The 17,437-nt window shown below is 43.5% G+C and overlaps 1 protein-coding gene across 2 annotated transcripts; it reads left to right on the top strand.

The window, feature by feature from the left end:
* The first annotated feature begins 6,312 nt into the window (after positions 1-6,312).
* TBXT (T-box transcription factor T) lies at positions 6,313-16,868 on the top strand. Of its 2 annotated transcripts, none has more exons than XM_083831926.1 (8): positions 6,313-8,391; positions 8,484-8,748; positions 9,093-9,227; positions 9,939-10,000; positions 10,091-10,152; positions 11,095-11,271; positions 12,868-12,997; positions 14,773-16,868. In XM_083831926.1, exons 1-8 carry the CDS (start codon positions 8,186-8,188, stop codon positions 15,038-15,040), a joined length of 1,305 nt encoding a protein of 434 aa, XP_083688052.1. In that variant the 5' UTR covers positions 6,313-8,185; the 3' UTR covers positions 15,041-16,868. The 2 variants fall into 2 exon arrangements, with proteins under 2 accessions (XP_083688052.1, XP_083688051.1); XM_083831925.1 differs by having other exon boundaries at positions 6,314-8,391; positions 12,865-12,997.
* Positions 16,869-17,437: the final 569 nt, after the last annotated feature.

The raw sequence follows: 17,437 nt of genomic DNA, 5'->3' as shown, positions 1-17,437 counted from the left end.
TATTAATCCCCCCCAAAAGAGAGATTTTTTTTGTTCTGCTTCTATAGCACCAAATGGGTGCTATAGAAGAAATATATTTTTCAAAACATTTTAGAGTAGCACTTCACCTTTCTCAATATAATTTATTATTGAACTTGTATTTTAAAAATGTGGATTAGAATAGCAAGGGGGCTTAAGTTTGCAGATGGCGTAGTTACAGTATGATCAAACTCTCTTGGCATTTCCCCTCTTTTTTTTTTTTTTAATTATTGCAACCTAGAAGCATTTTGTTGGTTTATCTATGTATTATAATTAAAATCAAGCTGTCTTATGTCTCTTGGTATTAAGATAAAACTGTAGGTAGGGAAACTGTTGTATTGCATGAATTCAACTGTACTGATTTTTGATAGATATCTGAGAAGTGTCTTGGGACCTTTTAACAATCCAAACCTACTCCTGTTGATTTTAAAGCCATCCTTGTTAGCCAATGTTCAGTTTTGCAATTGCCTGTACATTCAAGAAATTTGCATAGATAAGTGGAAGAGGGAGAAGATGTTTTATTTGCAGAAGCTGAGTAAGGTAATAAGTCCCAGCAGATAAGGGAATACACAGTTTTCATAGGAATCAAAAGGTTAAGTTAAAACTTTTTTTCATCTCTAACGTTACATATACTGTGATATTGTAAAGATTTTCTTTTGTTTCCATCCTTCAGATGGCTTTTGCAAGGCACTTAAAGCCTGGAGAAGACAAGCCTCTACCCCTCATGACAGCTGGCTGATTCTAGGGAAGAAATATTTGTAACGCTTTGTGGGGTGGGGATTTCTCCTGAAAGACAGACCAGTGTCCTGTGCATCTATCTAGTTGTTTTCTTCTACTTTCCTTTTTTTTTTTTTTCTTCCCTTTTTCCTTTTAATGATTAAGCCCAAAAATGTATCAGACCTCTGTGGGTAAATGTAAGCACGTGAATCCAGTTTAATAACTTAATTTCTGCAATTGCTTTACTTGCTGTGATTGAGGCTAATACAATCAGTAGTGGGGGTAAAGCCAAGAATATGCATACCTCTCTGTGCCTGGGGCCAGGTGGGGAATGGAGGCTGGAGGGGGCTGAAGTACCCCAATTTTCAAGCATTTTGGACTTGGGTAGGACTTGTGTGATTTAGCACCACCAATGAAGGGGTAACTCATTCCTTCAGGTGTTTAACTTCAGGTGCCCAGGCATGTTGCGCTCTGAGCTGGTTTGGTTCTTGTGCCTGGATATAAGCAAGGAGAAGGTGGCATTGCTGCCTTTGAGATGTAAGGGCACGGAAGCTGAGAGCTGATTTCAGGTGTTTATGAAGAGATGTCTAGGGAGGAATAGGCTGAAAATTAGGCAGAGTAAAATGTGTGCATCACATGAGAAAAAAGATAGCTTGCAAGTGAGATATCTTTGTAAGAGGGTTTTCTAAGACAAGCAAAGGGAAGTTCAGCATCCAGGGACATTTGAAAGGGATCTGGATAAAAGGAGGTCTTTGCTAGACCCTGCAGGGAAATGGTTTTCTTCTGTGTGATGCTGTCTCTGGATATTTGGCATGACACATAGAGATTTTGTTTGAAAATACATGGGGCAGCCAAAAGCTTGTAGTTAGTTGTGCCTTCCCGAGAGATCAGCTTCCATAAAACTGAGTTCCTTTAAAGGAGGTGCCATGCTGTCAGCACATCTGTCTCGAGAAAGGGAAGGAAGCACCGAAGGTGGAGGATTGCTGTTCATTAATTGCATCATATTGAGCTTCCAGGCAGACAAGTACTTGAGACAGCCAAAAGGTGGAGATTTTCAGGTTCCTCCCCCAGCTTTTCCTTTTCCTCCCCCCTTCCCAAAAGAAGTGCTTTGCCAAAACCTCCCTGTGGCAACACCAGGCGTTTTAAAGAGGAGTCAGAACCAAAGAATTTCTGGAAACTTGATGAAGTTCAATCCTACCTTTTCTGGAAGGAAGACTTGTTATGTATATAATCTATCATGTTACACCCCTTCGCCACTGTAATTCAGGGTACAAATTTAAAAAAAAAAATCCAACAAAAATAAAACAGGCACAAATTATTACCCAGCTTTGCAAATGCAAGGGTTTTCAGCTGTCTATTTCTGATCTTAGAAGAGAATTATGGGGGCATCTGTTTTTTTATTGAGTTCTATCCTTGTAAGGCTTATTCGTGGAAAAACTTCCCTGGCTTTCAACATAAATTTCACCTGGGTGAAAACTGTAGAATCTAGCTGATGTTTAATAACTTTTTAGCATAAGGGTTTGCTAATAAAGTATATTTGTGGATTTTCTAATTTCTTTATCAGAAACGGATACCTGACTTACTTAATATTGTGTCTATTTTGAACACTATAATCTTGTATTTGTAGATGTGAAAAAGGGAGAAAACTTCTTCGAGGGCAAAGCTCGGTTCATGTTGAAGGCTACATTAAGTGCATCACAGCCATTGTTATTTGAATAGAAATCTATTTACAGTAAATGTAGGAGACAACCTAATGTGTGAGACGAGACATTTGCTGAAAAGGAAGTCTTGAATTAAACTCTATTTTTATCAAAGTTGCCAGTGCATTGGGACTCAAAGATTATTTTTTTGCTGTTGTTGTTTGTTTTGTTTTGCTTTGTTTTTCCCCTTAACTTAAGGTGGCTTGAAGGTAAAGCAGTTCTTTCTCTACTGCTCAGACTGGCCCTGTCCTTGGCATCTGGTTTCTTAAAGAAAATTTTTTTGCAAAGCCAGTGATAAACACCAATAATAAGCTGTCTATGGGGCAGAATCTGAGAAGGCTTCAATTAGCGGTGTTTGTATTGTTTTTTTCTTTACTTTTCTTTACTTTTTTTAAAAAAGTGAGAAATATAACACAGTTGAGATTTCTTTTAATTCAACTGAAGAATAACAACTCATTTTAAAAAGCTGAAGAAGGCAAACAAATGTTTGCAATGTGCCTGGAAGATTATTAATTTATTACATTAGCAAGGATGCAAGTGGAAAGTCTGTGACTGAAAGCAACTTGTTGGCTTAACTTGTCAGCATCAGCAGATTTCATTTCTGAGTTCTCACATGTGAGAGTACCTCTGAAAGAACAGAAATGTAATGCAGATTTAAAATGCTTAGCGTCTCTTACAAGATGGCAATTTTCTTCTCTTTCCACTGATATACCTGGGGATACTTTTGGCCTTTTGAATGTGTACTCTGGAATAACACTGCAGTTGGGTCAAAAGTTTCCAGTACTCACTGGTAGAAAATTCCCACACCATAGTGTAGAACAACAAAAAAGGCAAATGACAAAATATCTCTTGAATTAGAAGGTATCAAAAGTACTAATATAGATAGATATGGTTGAGATCAATGTGTTTTTCTGTTCCCATGCAGAAGTTAGGCACACACATTTGTAAAGAAAAGGTCAAGACAAGGCAGGAGGATTCAGTGTTGTATACAGCAAGAATACTGATGTGAGTACTCTAGATTGCTGTGTAGCACAGCGTTGATTGTCAAACTAGCTATCAAATGTTATGTTTGTATTTGCAAAGGAGGAGACAGATGTTATTTTTGAAAGGTTTTATACAATTAAATTCCTAAGCACAAAAAGTTAGGTGCACCTAACCTAACCTTCGTTTTCGTTTTCGTTTTCGTTTTCGTTTTTTCTTTTTTTTTCTTTTTCTTTTTCTTTTTCTTTTTCTTTTTCTTTTTCTTTTTCTTTTTCTTTTTCTTTTTCTTTTTCTTTTTCTTTTTCTTTTTCTTTTTCTTTTTCTTTTTCTTTTTCTTTTTCTTTTTCTTTCAAGATCTTAGCCTATGCTTCTGTCATTAACTTTTAAAATGAATGATTCACCTTCTTTAATTATCTTACATCTACAGGGGAATGTAAGAGCTCTTATGAGAGTATGGAAGGAAGCTTGTGAAGAATCTTTCTCAGGTCCCAGGGAGTAAAAAGAAATAGCTGTCCCAGTTAGATCCTCTGCTGTTTTGTTGTTCTTCTTAGAGAATTTGCTGTTAGGCTGTTGGAATGAGAGTTGAAAATAAGAAACTTAGTGCACAGTGTGATCAAAATTGCACCTCCACAATGTTTGGAACTAGTTTTCCACTGCTGCTCACTATGAAAAGGTAGCACAGATTTTCTAGGCAAGGACCTGTACATTTTCCTAGCAACCTGCAAGAGTGTTTATGAAAACCCAGGAATGCAATGAGCATCTACGGATCTGAGCTAGATATTAAAAGTAGTTTCACAAAGATGAGGAGTTTTAATTAGCCTAAAGGTCAGAGGCAGGGTGGATCAGAAAAGCATTTAAAGTAAAATTGTCTTTCAAAAAAATACAGCTGTATGTCTTCATGCTTTGGGGAATAAGCTTGTCAATAGAACCACAAAGGCACTGCCCCTCCGACTGGAAACTTTACAAAATGATCTGCATAATCGGGGGTGAAGGGGCACGTCTTCCTGTGTAGCGGCTAACCGCTGTTAGACAGGACATCAGGCTACATGGACCACTAGTCCTAGGTCACAGCTGACATTTTCTTAGCAAGGGCAAGAAATATTTTCTGGCCCTGGGAAAGTGTCTAACGTGCACGGATTTCAAAGAGGGGCCGGGGTGTCTGTCGTGTCTCCTAGGCACTCCCAGCACTGCCTCCTGTGGCACATGCACTGGTGGTTATTACATGACGTGGTCCCGACACATTCATCATTTGCTGCTCATTCATCATCTCTGTTGTATCTGCATGTGGTACTGACAGCACGGACTGCTACACAAAAAGATACCGCTTAAATAGTCTCTTTTTACTATGCGGACTATTTTTTTAAACAAATTGGAAGTGCAAAACAAGCCAATGTCTGCAGCATGCTGGAACGAGGTGGAACTAAAACAAGGAGTTTGGTAAAAGTGCAAGTACTCAAAAAGAATCCAGCAGATAAAATACACCCCTGCTAGAGAACCAGAGCATTAGCATTACCTGTGAACAAAGATACTGAATTTTTGTTTTGACATGTAATTACATCTTATTATGCATTATTAGCTTCTCCGATACTTACTTTCATTGCAAATGGTTCCAGAGAAAATAAGGATGAGATATTACCACAGAAATTTGCTGTGGAATATTTTCACTATGAAGAGAAAAGCTTGCCAAAGTAGAGAGAGATACTGGAGGCTTGCCCAAGGCGAGATGGAGGGTCACTCTCTCAGAATTGGCTCTCCTGGCTCCCAGTCCCTTGTGCTGTAGATTAAATCCACCATCTTCCCACAGCTCACCTCATCAGGTGACAAAGGCAGAAAAAAGTGGCCAAGACCCCCTTAGCCTTTGCTGTGTTCAACACAGAGAACCGTAGGAAGCATTCCTGTTTGCCAGATCTCGGTGGGTACATTTCATGTGGAAAGGCTGGTGGTTTTGAAACATTTTACACTCCTGGTCATGAAACAGAGAAGCACGAGCTTCTCTGAATGTTCCAGAAGCTACTCTCCAGGTCTGAGTGCTGCATGACAAGAAGTGGGCATTGCCCATTGTCTCCCTGGGAAGACCAGCAGGAGCTTCTTCAAGGAGATGTCGTGGCAGTAGTTTCTGTTCCCTCTGCAGTTGCCACTTTGCAGTGAACGTTGCCTTGCTTGTTTAGACCTTGCCCAGATTTAGAGTTGTTGGTGTCACGGTCCAATTCTTCTGCTCTGTGTTTTCCTCTTGGCAGACCTGCCCAGGATGGTGCACAACATAAATGCTGTGTACGTAATGGAAAAGATGATTTACAGGAAAAAATAATGGTGGTGACTTGATCAGTCTGGGAGTTTTTCACTTTCTTAAAAATACTAATATGAAAATATTTATATCAGGTGTAGCAGAGTCCTCACTGGTGAAGCAGGTGCGGGTAAGATTAAGGGTAAGATGCGGAGAGTAGAGCTATGAGGTGCTATGTGGGAAGAAGGGAACCGGCTGGGTTTAGAGCAGTGTGAGAGGCAGCAGTGGACGGGCCTAGGAAGTGTTCAGAGGTTGTAAAGGTGTGCTACTGGTGGGCTTGAGTGGTGTCTGACCGAGTTAAGTTCCAGTCCATTCCTATGAGCCAGATGAAAAAAAGGATCACAGTTACACAGAACTGTTGGTATCAGTTGGTGGGGATTAACTCCAGCAGGGCAAAGTAGAAAACTGTTTGCTGTCAGGTGGCTTCTGTGCTGTTTTTTTGATAGCCACAACCCTGATGAGACAGGCAGAGAATTTGATTCCAGACGCTCCTCATTGGAAAGCTGTCCAGGTGCTTTTATTTCATACAGATGAGGGAGTTACCTAGAGCCAGAAGTTAGGAATAATCTTGGCAGCATAGAGCTTAGAAGAGGCTGTAAGCCCTCAGGCAGCGTTCAAGGCAATTACAAGTTCCAAAATAGGAGATAGTCAAGATTTAGGTACAAGTAGCCAGCTGAATAGGAAAAATGTTAGCCTTATTTATAAAATAAACACTGTTTACCTTACCTGTGGAATGGTGAGGGAGGAAGGAAGAAAAGGGTTAAAACAAAAAGGGCAGAGGAAAAAAAATGGAAAAGATGATGATTTCTTCTTAAAATTCTGCAATTACAAATTAGGATTTGCATCTTTATGTTTTTCTAGAGGCCTTGTTATTTTGTAGCTGTGAAGCACCCAGTTTGTCTCAAGCCGTACAGTAATCTCCATGAAGTGCTCAAAGGAGAGGGAAAGGAGAAACTATGGATTCTTTACTGCCCTTAAGTCTGTTTTTGGTATTAAAAGAACTGCAAAAGGAGTATGGATACTTAGCACTGTGTACTCGGATAAAGAGAAATAGTCCTTAGGGCATAGGTGAATATTTCCCTTAAAATATGTTGTTTTGGTTGTTAAAAAATCTGAAGACACATGCATTTGTGACTTGAACATTGACTTTTCAGCTCACCTTGACGTATCTCAGCAAGAAACATTCACTGTAGTGTGCTTTGGGAACTGTGTGGGCTCAGGCATAGAAAACATGTTTATGATAGGGTCTCTCAGCAGGACTCCTGGTAGGATGCTTATGATGAGGCAAGTACTGTCATTGTACTCCTGAGGCAGACTACATCTTCAGTGTGGGCTTTGCTTTGTTTGTTTGTTTAAAGATTATCCTTTATGCCAGGATAAAGCAGCAAACAGCATCGCTTGCTCTGCTGCTTCCCTTTGCAGCCCCAGTGGTCCATCGCGCCCGATCCTTTTTTTTGTTTTTAGAGAAATGGCCTGTGAAGAAGGGTGGGCAGCTCTGATTTGTGTCATCTGCTTGCTCCTGCTAGCTCTCACAAGATTATTTGGTTTGAGTAGTGTCATAACTGGTATCATCAGGTACTGGAAGGGATATTCTAGCTAAACATTTTGAGTCGAAAGTAATCCGCACGCAGGTTTGCTGATGCAACCCGTCTTTTAGCCAGCCTCTCCCTTAAGGGCTTTCACGCGAGCCTCAGTTTATTTGGTTGTTTTTCCCCAGTTGTTTGTCGCCAGGGGAAGTTTGATCATTGACTTTCATGCAGGAAGGCTCAGGATCTGAGCGCTTGAGCCGGAGAGGGTACTTAGCAGTACTCAGGCACACATCTGACCGAGCCACCGGGAGTTTTGCCACCTCGGGGGGACGCGGGGTGCCGCTCTGCTGCCCTCCCGCTCGCTGAGGGCAAAGCAAACCAAAATCAACACGTGCTGCGTCGGGACTGCTTGAAAAGCGAGCGCGTGTTTTGGGAAACGTGGCCGTGTGTTAAGACTTTGGGACAAAATCAGTGGAAAAAATGTGAAAAGTGAGCGTGGGGCAAGCAGCACGGCCACATCCAGCCCCAGCCTGACGGGGCGGGCAGAGCGGTGGGCTCTGAATCCCCCTTCCCTTCCCTTCCCTTCCCTTCCCTTCCCTTCCCTCTGCCCGTCCCGTCCCGTCCCGCCGGGGCCATTTCCTCGCGCCCGCCGGCTTTGATGGCGGCGCGGGCAGGCGGCGGTGCCGGCCGCGGTCTGATATGGCCGCGGGGAGCCAATGGCGCCGCCCGGGCGGGCACTTCAAAGCGGCGGCCCGCCAATGGGCGCGGGCCCCCCGCGGGCCGCGTGATGTCAGCGGGGGCCGTTTATGGCCGGTATAACCGCGGCCCCCTGCCCGCCGCCGCGGCGCTGAGGGCAGGCAGCGAGGACACCGCAGCGCCGCCGCCGCTCGGGGCCGTGCCGGTGCCGGGCGGGTGCCCCGGGGAGGCGAGGCGAGGCAGGGCCGTGCCGGGCCGCCATGAGCTCGCCGGGCGCCGAGGGGGCGGGCAAGGCGGCGCCGTGCCGCGTGGAGCACCTGCTGAGCGCCGTGGAGAGCGAGCTGCGGGCGGGCAGCGAGAAGGGCGACCCGACGGAGCGGGAGCTGCGGGTGAGCCTGGAGGAGGGCGAGCTGTGGCTGCGCTTCAAGGAGCTCACCAACGAGATGATCGTCACCAAGAACGGCAGGTACGGACCGGGGGGGGCCGGAGGGGGGCCGGGGTGCGCCCTGGGGTCCCATCCCCGTCCCCCTCGCACCGCCTCGCCGTGTCGCCCCGCAGGAGGATGTTCCCGGTGCTGAAGGTGAGCGTGTCGGGGCTGGACCCCCACGCCATGTACTCCTTCCTGCTCGACTTCGTGGCGGCCGACGGGCACCGCTGGAAGTACGTGAACGGCGAGTGGGTGCCGGGCGGCAAGCCCGAGCCGCAGGCGCCCAGCTGCGTCTACATCCACCCCGACTCGCCCAATTTCGGCGCGCACTGGATGAAGGCGCCCGTCTCCTTCAGCAAGGTCAAGCTCACCAACAAGCTCAACGGCGGCGGGCAGGTAAGCGGCGGCTCGGCGGGGGAGCCGGCCCCGGGACGGGGGCTGCCGCAGGAGGCGCTTGGCGCAGCCCCCCGGGGCTGAGGGGCCGTGGTGGTGAGGCAGAAAGCCCACCTGCAGCGCCCCTTCCTGCCCACAGCTTCGCTTTTAGGGCTTGCCAGCAGCATACATGCATAGGGTTACTTTATACAGCCCTATATACGTGTGTAGGGTATCTATAAACAGCCCTATACGTGTGTGTAGGGTTCCTATATGCAGCCCTGTATATGTGTGTAGGGTTTGTTGTCTCTCCCTCACCGGCTGTGGAGAGCTGCCCCTGCTCACCTGCCCTGTCCGCTTGCTCGCAGATCATGCTGAACTCCCTCCACAAGTACGAGCCTCGGATTCACATAGTGAGAGTCGGCGGCCCGCAGCGGATGATCACCAGCCATTCCTTCCCGGAGACCCAGTTTATAGCCGTGACGGCGTACCAGAACGAGGAGGTATGCCCGGTGGGGGAGAAACCTCCCGGAGCTTGCACCCTTTCAAGTGGCAAAGTGCCGTTACAAAGCAAAATAGCGGGGCTCCTGGCACAGCTTTTCTTTCTCTGTGCTTTCCCTTCCTTCTGTGCTTCATTTGAAGTTAAATGTGAAAACACTGTCAATCTATAACAACGCAAAGTTCTGTTCACCGTCTCAATATACGCTGCAAACTTACTGCCAGAGTACTTCTTAATAGATTCTTTAGGGCAAGCCTTTATGGTAAGAAGCACAGTTGTTATTTTCAACTGAATCATGAAATAACTGGAAGCGCCGTTTTCAGAGCAGACTTTTCTGTCTGCCAAAGTGTGCATCCGTATTTAATGAACCTGTAAGTTACCATTCTTGAGATTTGTTGATGCCTCTTTTGCTCTGTCCTGAAACTCAAAACTTCTTCTAACTTCAGTGTGCCTTCTTAACTGTTTCCTTACTCGATAAATAAACTCAGGCAATTCAGTCTTGTAGAATTTACGGACTAATTCCTAGCCCGCTGTTAATATTTCAGACATTAGGTGCTCTTTAATAGATATATATAGGTATCACAGGACCAACCGTATTCCTTCAAAAATATGTGATTTTTCTGACTTGAACGGAAAGTATTAATTTGAGTCTTTAATTTCTTTATGATGATGAATAATAATACTTGCAAATAAAAATGTTTGTTGTTGCTTTTAGATCACAGCTTTAAAAATTAAATACAATCCATTTGCAAAGGCATTTCTTGATGCAAAGGAAAGGTGAGAGCTCTTAATTCTAAAGTTTGTGGAATTTTTTTTCAGATTTACAAAAACATGCTCTTAACTAATTTGGCATGATTTCTTTTACAGAAGTGATCACAAAGATATGATGGAGGAAGTGGGAGACAACCAGCAGTCTGGGTATTCGCAGTGTATGTTTCCTTTCATTCGGCATCACGCCTGTAACTTTGAATTTTCCATCTCATCTGTTAATTAATCAAAACTTTGAGAGCAGCGTTTGCTGGTTGGTTTGTTAGTTCTTACGGAAAATAGTATTACTGATCTTTAGGGTTGACGTTCATGCAGGTTTGTGATCTTTAAACACGATGATATATACGTGTGTGTGTGTGTAGTTCAGACGGCAGTATTACCATCAAAATTCCTTCACAGAATTTTGCAGTGACTATTGTTTCCAAAAAGACAGCTGAGGACAGCAATAGTCATATGGATATGGAGACTAAAGTTCTGTTAAAATACAGCAGACAACTATCAAAATAATTCTTATTTAAGACAACTAGGAACACTTGCTTAAAAAGTTATGTCAGATGAACAAAAAGCACTTAGTAGTGTTTTAACGATTTGTGTTTTAAAAGGTTATTGCCAAAAATTGTTTGCAGCCTATAAAAGGGGGAGTTGAGCTGTAGTAGGAATTGCTTCCTTTCAGTGAAAGCACTTGGTTTTAAGAGTTCTTAGCAACCTGAGAAATGTCAGAGCTTAGCTATAAGCTGAGACCCCCAAAAGGGCAATTTAAAACTGACAATTACACTGTTACTGAGCACACAAATGATCGCACCCTACCCAGGTAAGGGATGGTTTAACCGTTTCAGTGTTTCCTTACTGTGATTGTAATTAAATGGTGGTTTTAAAAAATGTTAGCTTGACACGGGGCTTTTTCTAAGTTGTTCTCTGAATGTTCCTTCATAAGACCATTTAAGAACGTTGTAAAATCCAGACTTTTCAGCCGTATAGAAACCTGTTTTCCTTTCGCGAGTGTGCGTTTCCTCCCTGATCATTATTTATCTCATTGCTATGCCTTTCTTCCAGTGCTTGGCTGCGTTACATACTCATCATACAAAACTCTTGCTTTCTCACAGTAGGTAGTTGGCTTATTCCTGGGACTGGGACTCTGTGCCCTCCTGCCAATCCTCATCCTCAGTTTGGAGCACCCCTGTCGCTCTCCCCTGCTCACAGCTGTGAAAGGTACTCATCGCTGAGGAACCACCGCTCTGCCCCTTACCCCAATCCCTACACCCATAGAAACAACTCGCCAAGTAAGTTGTACTTTGCAGCTATGTGAAGATGGGAAATTAGGCACGGGATGCGAGCGTTGAGCAGTGTGCATCTAGAGTGACACCACGGAAACGGAGGTCACTGTCTAGTTCAGTTGACAGAGAGGATTTGGGGCTAGCATTGCAAAGAAATAGTAACGATGGGTATGTGTCCCCACAATCTTTACCGTGGAAAGAAGTGAGGTTGTGCAGAACTGGTGGCTGCTAGTTGATTAGATTGCGTTGTGCTAGTTTTGCTGTGTCTTTTTGAATTGCTATGACTGTTGAGGTTAAACTTTGACTTTTTTTTTTTAAAGTTAAGTTTGAAAGTGAGGGTTTGAATTGCTAGTTTTAGGAAAGACAATGAAATGAAATCATACAGGTCCAGTTCTGGCAGTGGGATTACTTGCTGTTAACACATTTAAGCTAATTATTGAGGGCCTGATTCTGTCTTATTGATGTATTGCTGTAGTTTACATCAATGCATTAAGATTGTCCTCAAAAAATGCTTCACAACTGGATACAAGTTAATAATGTGGAGTTGAGTAAATTGCAGAGCTACTTATCGGTGGTGCCCAGTAACAGCCAAATAGCTTAATGCTCAGTGCCTTAAGCCATACATACATAAGGAAGAGAAAAACAGGTCATTTTTAATAGTGATTTTTTTCACCCTTGTGACAAAAGCCTGCTAACAATTTTTGCCCTTAATGGATATTGAAGGTTTCCACTTAGAAAAATATTTAATAGCTTGAATTGTGCATGAATATATAGGCTTCCAGGTGCAGCCTAATCCATCTTATATCTAGCTTTGTAGTTTATTTTAAAGAAGAAAGCTAGCTTTCCATGGACGCTTCTTGCATCCTGAAATTCTATGCAAGATCCATGACCTGAAACAAAATAAAAACAAAATACTTCCAGTGTTCCTCCTCTTTCCCCAGTTTTAACAAGAAACCATTTCTCCTTCATTTAGCCAGCTACCAAAGCAACTTCCTTCTGGCTATTGATGGCTGTATAGGATTCCCTTTATTTCTTCCTAATGCCTCTGCCGTGTTGGAGAGCCGGTTTTGGTCACAGGCTGAGTAGTTTAAGCCACAGTCCAGTCGCTCTTGATGACACCTAAAGCAGACTTGAGAGCCTGTGGTGGCATCCTTAACTCAACACTGGGATATGTGGTTCAAACTGTTTATTATCCAGGGCTGCTAGACTGTTACTGCCCATGGAGGTACGGAGTTAAAGAAGGTGCTTTGGAAGAGAGATTGGGGTAGCATAAGTAAGGAGCCCACCTCTTTCCATTGACTGAATAAGGAAGGATGGCCTGAATTAGCAGGTGGTTTGAAGATAGATAGCTTTTTCTAAGTAAGACTTTGGAGTTGTAAGTTGAGGAAAGCATCACTTCAGTAAGGGCAATACAATAAACTTGTAAGCTTGGCACAACTGGTAGATGACTCTGTTTTTCTCTGTGTGTGTGTGTTGCGGGGGGTGTGTGTGTGTGCAGTTCAAGGCAGTAGTGTGGGGGGTGGTTTAAAGCAATCCATTGCATTTGAACACAAGATTATTTGGTCTGATTCTAGTGTAAGTGATTGCTTGTTTTCTCAGCAGCCTATGCCGATAATTCCTCTGCCTGCCTTTCCATGCTCCAGTCCCACGACAACTGGTCTACGCTTGGAGTTCCCACACATACAACTATGCTGCCCATGAGTCACAGCACTGGCACAGCTACTGGCTCCAGGTAGGCATCCTTCAGAAACGCTGGTAAGAAAAGGCTGAAAGAGGAGGTAGAGAGTCACCATTAAATTAAAAAATCTGTATGGCCACAAGCAAATCACTGTATGTGCAGGGGAGGCACTGAGAAGGTCTAATTACAAGGAAAACAGATTGATGAAACAGATAAGTTAGTTTTGATGCTTTGGAAATGTGGCTACTTCTGACAACAATATTTTATAGATTAAGGATCAAAAATCATTTAGACAAGCATCCACAGAATTTGAGGATGGTCTGTTAAATTTCATCTCATTTTGCTTTTAAGCAAAACGCAATTTAGATTTTTTTTATCTGTCTTGTTTTAGCCAGTCACTGTTTTCCCCTCCACCTTCACACACCCCTGTTCTGCTACAAACAAAGTGTCAGTGAACTGCAGTGTGGAGAAGGAACAAGTGGCTGGGGTAGTAAATATCTACTTAAGTGTTGTTTGATAAGCCAGCGTAACATCAAATTGTGTAATTGGCGAAAACCTCAGTTTTGTGATTGCATAAATGTTTCTGTTCTTCTCTTTGTACTTACTATCTTGATTAAAATTTCAGTCCTTTAGCAGAGATTCTGGTTGACTTGATCTTGAAAGTCTTTTCCAACCTGAACAATTGCATGGTGGGGGGTTGGAACTAGATGATCTTTAGTGTCCCTTCCAGCCCAAAGCATTCTATGAGTATATGAGTCTATGATTCAGCTAACAGTCAGTCCCTTGGAGCTAAACTTAAAAATTCAAAGGAATACAGTTAAGATGGTAAAATCTTTGCTATTAACCACAGAGGACTGAGGTTTGGGCATCTTTTTTGGCAACTCATACCTACTACTTGGTTTGTGGAAAACATTCTTCTTTGAGCCATGCACATTGACACTTAAATGTTAGCCAGAATATGTACCACTACCCTGTGTAAGATAGCTGTATTACTGAACAGAAGTTTTAGTCCTGAATGGCTGTTAACAAGTTAACAGGTACTCCTAGCATTTCTTTCCAAGGCTGCCCCCCAGGATATGCACTTGGAAAGTTGCAAAGTTCACTGAATTTCGGTTGCTGCATTAGGACTTGCCCAGTAGATAAAACCTGTAGAGCTGAAACTGTGGGACCTTGGGACCTTGAAGGCATTTCTGCCATCCATTTTGTCTAAGCTTCTACCTGTAAAGCAAGAATAATATTTCTTTTTTTTTTTTTTTTTGGTAAACTGCTTGGAATGTACAAGTAGAAAGTGTGAGTGTGCATGTGTATGTATATATACCCAGAGGGTGAGAGAGAGTGGAGGCTGCAGAGCCCTGACAAGGGTCGAGGTTTTTTTCCCCTTTGAAGCAACCCTTTTTTTGTTATCCCTGCAATCTGCATCCATTGATATAGCTCTTCCTTTTCTAACATGAGATAACAAACAAGGTCCTAGGAAGGCCAAATTGCTGTCTCCTGTCTGTCTCCCTCTCTGACTATAGAGGGACCCAAGGGGGATCAGGGCTTTGACAGACTCGTGGCAGTAAATTCAAGCCTGTCTGGGTGCCACACGAGCTGTGTCCAGCTACCCCAAGGTCACATCGCTTTCCCCTGAGGCCAGGATATGGCACGGTTCTGGAATCAGCTCTCAGACCTGTGCATTTTTTTAGGCTGGTCTGTTAATTCCTTAGTTTTGCCTAAAATTTACCTGTGTGCTTGTGTACAGCAAACAAACCTGTGGGAGCCGTGTGGTGAGCTGAGCACCTGCCAGCAGAGCCTGCAGTCCCTGATAACCTCCTGTGTTTGTCTTCCAGTCAGTACCCTAACTTGTGGTCTGTGAGCAACAGCACCATCACGCCGGTGTCCCAGTCGAGTGGGATGTCCAACGGCCTGAGCTCGCAGTTCTTACGTGGCTCCCCAGCGCACTACTCCGCCCTTCCGCACCCAGTCGCTGCCACCACCTCCGCATCCCCGCTGTACGACGGCGGGGCCCCCACGGACCTCCCTGACAGCCAGTACGACGCCTCCGCGCACGCTCGGCTGGCATCCACATGGACGCCTGTCACCCCACCTTCCATGTAAACCCAGGCCTTTTCCTTCAAAACAGACTGCTTAGCTACTGAATTACTTTAAATGCTTAACCCTCAAGGAAGAGAAAAAGAAGACGTGAGGTAAATTACAGATAAAGCATCTGCACTGCTTTGCACAGAGCATCTAAGTCATGCCTCTGGTACTGAGCAGTGCATCATTAACTTCATGTAGAGTTTACAAACCTGGTGAGCGTGCAATTCTGAGAGCAGATTCACTGCTTTTTTAATTTTTTTTTTTTTTAGTTTGATAGGTCTAATTTTTAAGATTTTGACTTAGATTCCAAGTTTCTCAGTGTTCCAATGTGTTTGGACCTGAAGTTTGGTACCTGGACAACTTTTTTGAGTAAGTTACTTGTTACTGTTTTTCATTTTTTTTGTTGTCATTGTTTTGTTTTGTTTTTTAATGGCAAACTTAGGTATAGCCATGAGAAGACTGTTATTAACTGTCTAGTTAGAAGCATTCTGAAATCTGCACAAATGTAGCTGAGGACAGAAGTTTTTGGAAAATCACGTGCACTAACGCGTATTTGTCTCACAAATACGTTGTGTTCTTAACTGTATGCTTATTTCCTTGCTGCTGAATTAATGTTGAGACAATCTGCAAGAACTGTTTTCTTCCTAATTAATTGCAGTATTATTGTTTAGTCTAAACTGTTTTACCCAAAAGACTCCTTTCGTCTTGTCAGGTACGTTTTGCTGTTTGATCATATTCAGACACCTGTCAGCTTTGCTAAACATCTTCATTTCAAATAGCCAGTGTCTAATAAGGAGCCCTGTCTAAAACCTTTTCAAGTCGCTGAAAAAAAAATCACTGATTTTGATGGTCTCTGGCTCAGGCCTTAAAGGAGGGAATTCAATACCTGGAGAATCATTCTAATTTATTTTATTTCAATGTTGTACTCTGTTGATCTATTTATTATTTGGTAAGTTGCAACTTTGTTGTCTACATGTTAAGATATGTAAATAATCCATCAATCCACGGTGTACTTTTAAAGACAATCATATGTAGGATACGTCACCCAATGGCACACTGAACTATGTGGGTGTAAGTAGTTAAATTATTGTTAAGAGAGGAAAACTCTAGTTAGCAGTAACTGGGGGAAAAGTATGGATATACTAAGCTTTAAAATACATTGCTTGACTTGATGGAAAGGCCAGGTCTTGATAAAACCCTACCTTCAGAACTGATATTAAGTACTAAGTTTTAAATTTCTTTCACAGACCAACTCAAAACATTGGTTCAAAGGGTGCCCTTGGAGATGTCTGTTTCTCCCACTGACTGGCAAGTGCATATCCCAAGGAAAGTGAATTGTTTTGCAAAAGCCATAGTAGATAACTTTTAAAATGAAGTGCCTAATATACTGAAGCAAAAATCTGAATCAGGGAATTCTTTAAATAAACTTACCAATGTGTGCACAAGAGCTACAGTGGCAGCTTTAAGCTGAAGAAGCAGTATTAGCCACCATGTCGGTCTCTTTGGAACCCTACGGGCAGGTCCCTGCACCCAAAAAGATTTTGGCAGGATTTTTTCCCTGCAGAAAGATTTGTGTGCAACTGCAGGGCGCGGTCTCTTGGAGGTGCTCCGGCAAGAGACCGAACCAGAAGCAGACGGCTGCACGACTGTGTTCTCTGTCAATACTGTAAATATTGATCTAAGCTCTCCTATTTTATTGTGAAAGCAAATTGTGTAAATGATGTAAGTGCATTATTATTTAGAATATTTTGTAGAAGTTAGCAACGCATTTCACTGTAATTTTTTACTTGTTCTTTGGAAGCATAATTTAAATTGGAAACAAAATGAATAAAGATTCTTAAATAAACTCAGTGCTTAATTTTCAGTTTTTGGGGGGCGGAGGGGAAAGATGAAAAAATGCACACCAGGCACGCTGAACCTACAGTATGTTGAACTTCCACAGCGTGGTTTCACAAACGGTTCGAGCTGCACAGCTTATCTTCCGGCCGTGGGCGAAGGGTCAGAGAGTTCTTTGCACCCAAATTGATGATTATGTAGTCGTGAAGATCTTAAATGTGGAAGTGAGCATTTTAATAGGAAGACTGTGAGATGCTACATCCTCGTCATCTGCTTCTCCCTCTTTATTTCTCCCTCTCTGACTGACTGGGGTGGGACTGCAGCTGGTGTTGGCTTGGCAGCGCCATATGGTCGGGATGCATGCCTAGCCCATGTTGCGGAGGGAGCCAGCTTTAACCTTCACCCCAGGGATACCTGTGCCCTCAAAGCAGGCTCTTCACATGAAGATGGACACACAGTGGAAGGGAAGAGACCTGAGAGGTGTGGAGTAAGTGCTAGGGCAGGGCTGCAGGATGTCCCTGCTGCACAGCTGCCGCCCAGCGCAGGGGTCAATGGTTTTACAGACTCTTGCAGAGCTTC

This window comes from Anser anser (assembly GCF_964211835.1).
Source record: "Anser anser genome assembly, chromosome: 3".
Lineage (NCBI taxonomy): Eukaryota > Metazoa > Chordata > Aves > Anseriformes > Anatidae > Anser > Anser anser.
The sequence above is the reverse complement of the archived record's forward strand: the minus strand, read 5'-3'. Positions and strand labels throughout refer to the sequence as shown.

Coding starts and splice junctions, on each gene's coding strand:
- TBXT (XM_083831925.1), top strand. CDS start 8,186: ATGAGCTCGCCGGGCGCCGAGGGGGCGGGCAAGGCGGCGCCGTGCCGC. Junction 9,228..9,938: donor CGGCGTACCAGAACGAGGAG/GTATGCCCGGTG, acceptor TGTTGCTTTTAG/ATCACAGCTTTAAAAATTAA. Junction 10,001..10,090: donor TTTCTTGATGCAAAGGAAAG/GTGAGAGCTCTT, acceptor TTTCTTTTACAG/AAGTGATCACAAAGATATGA.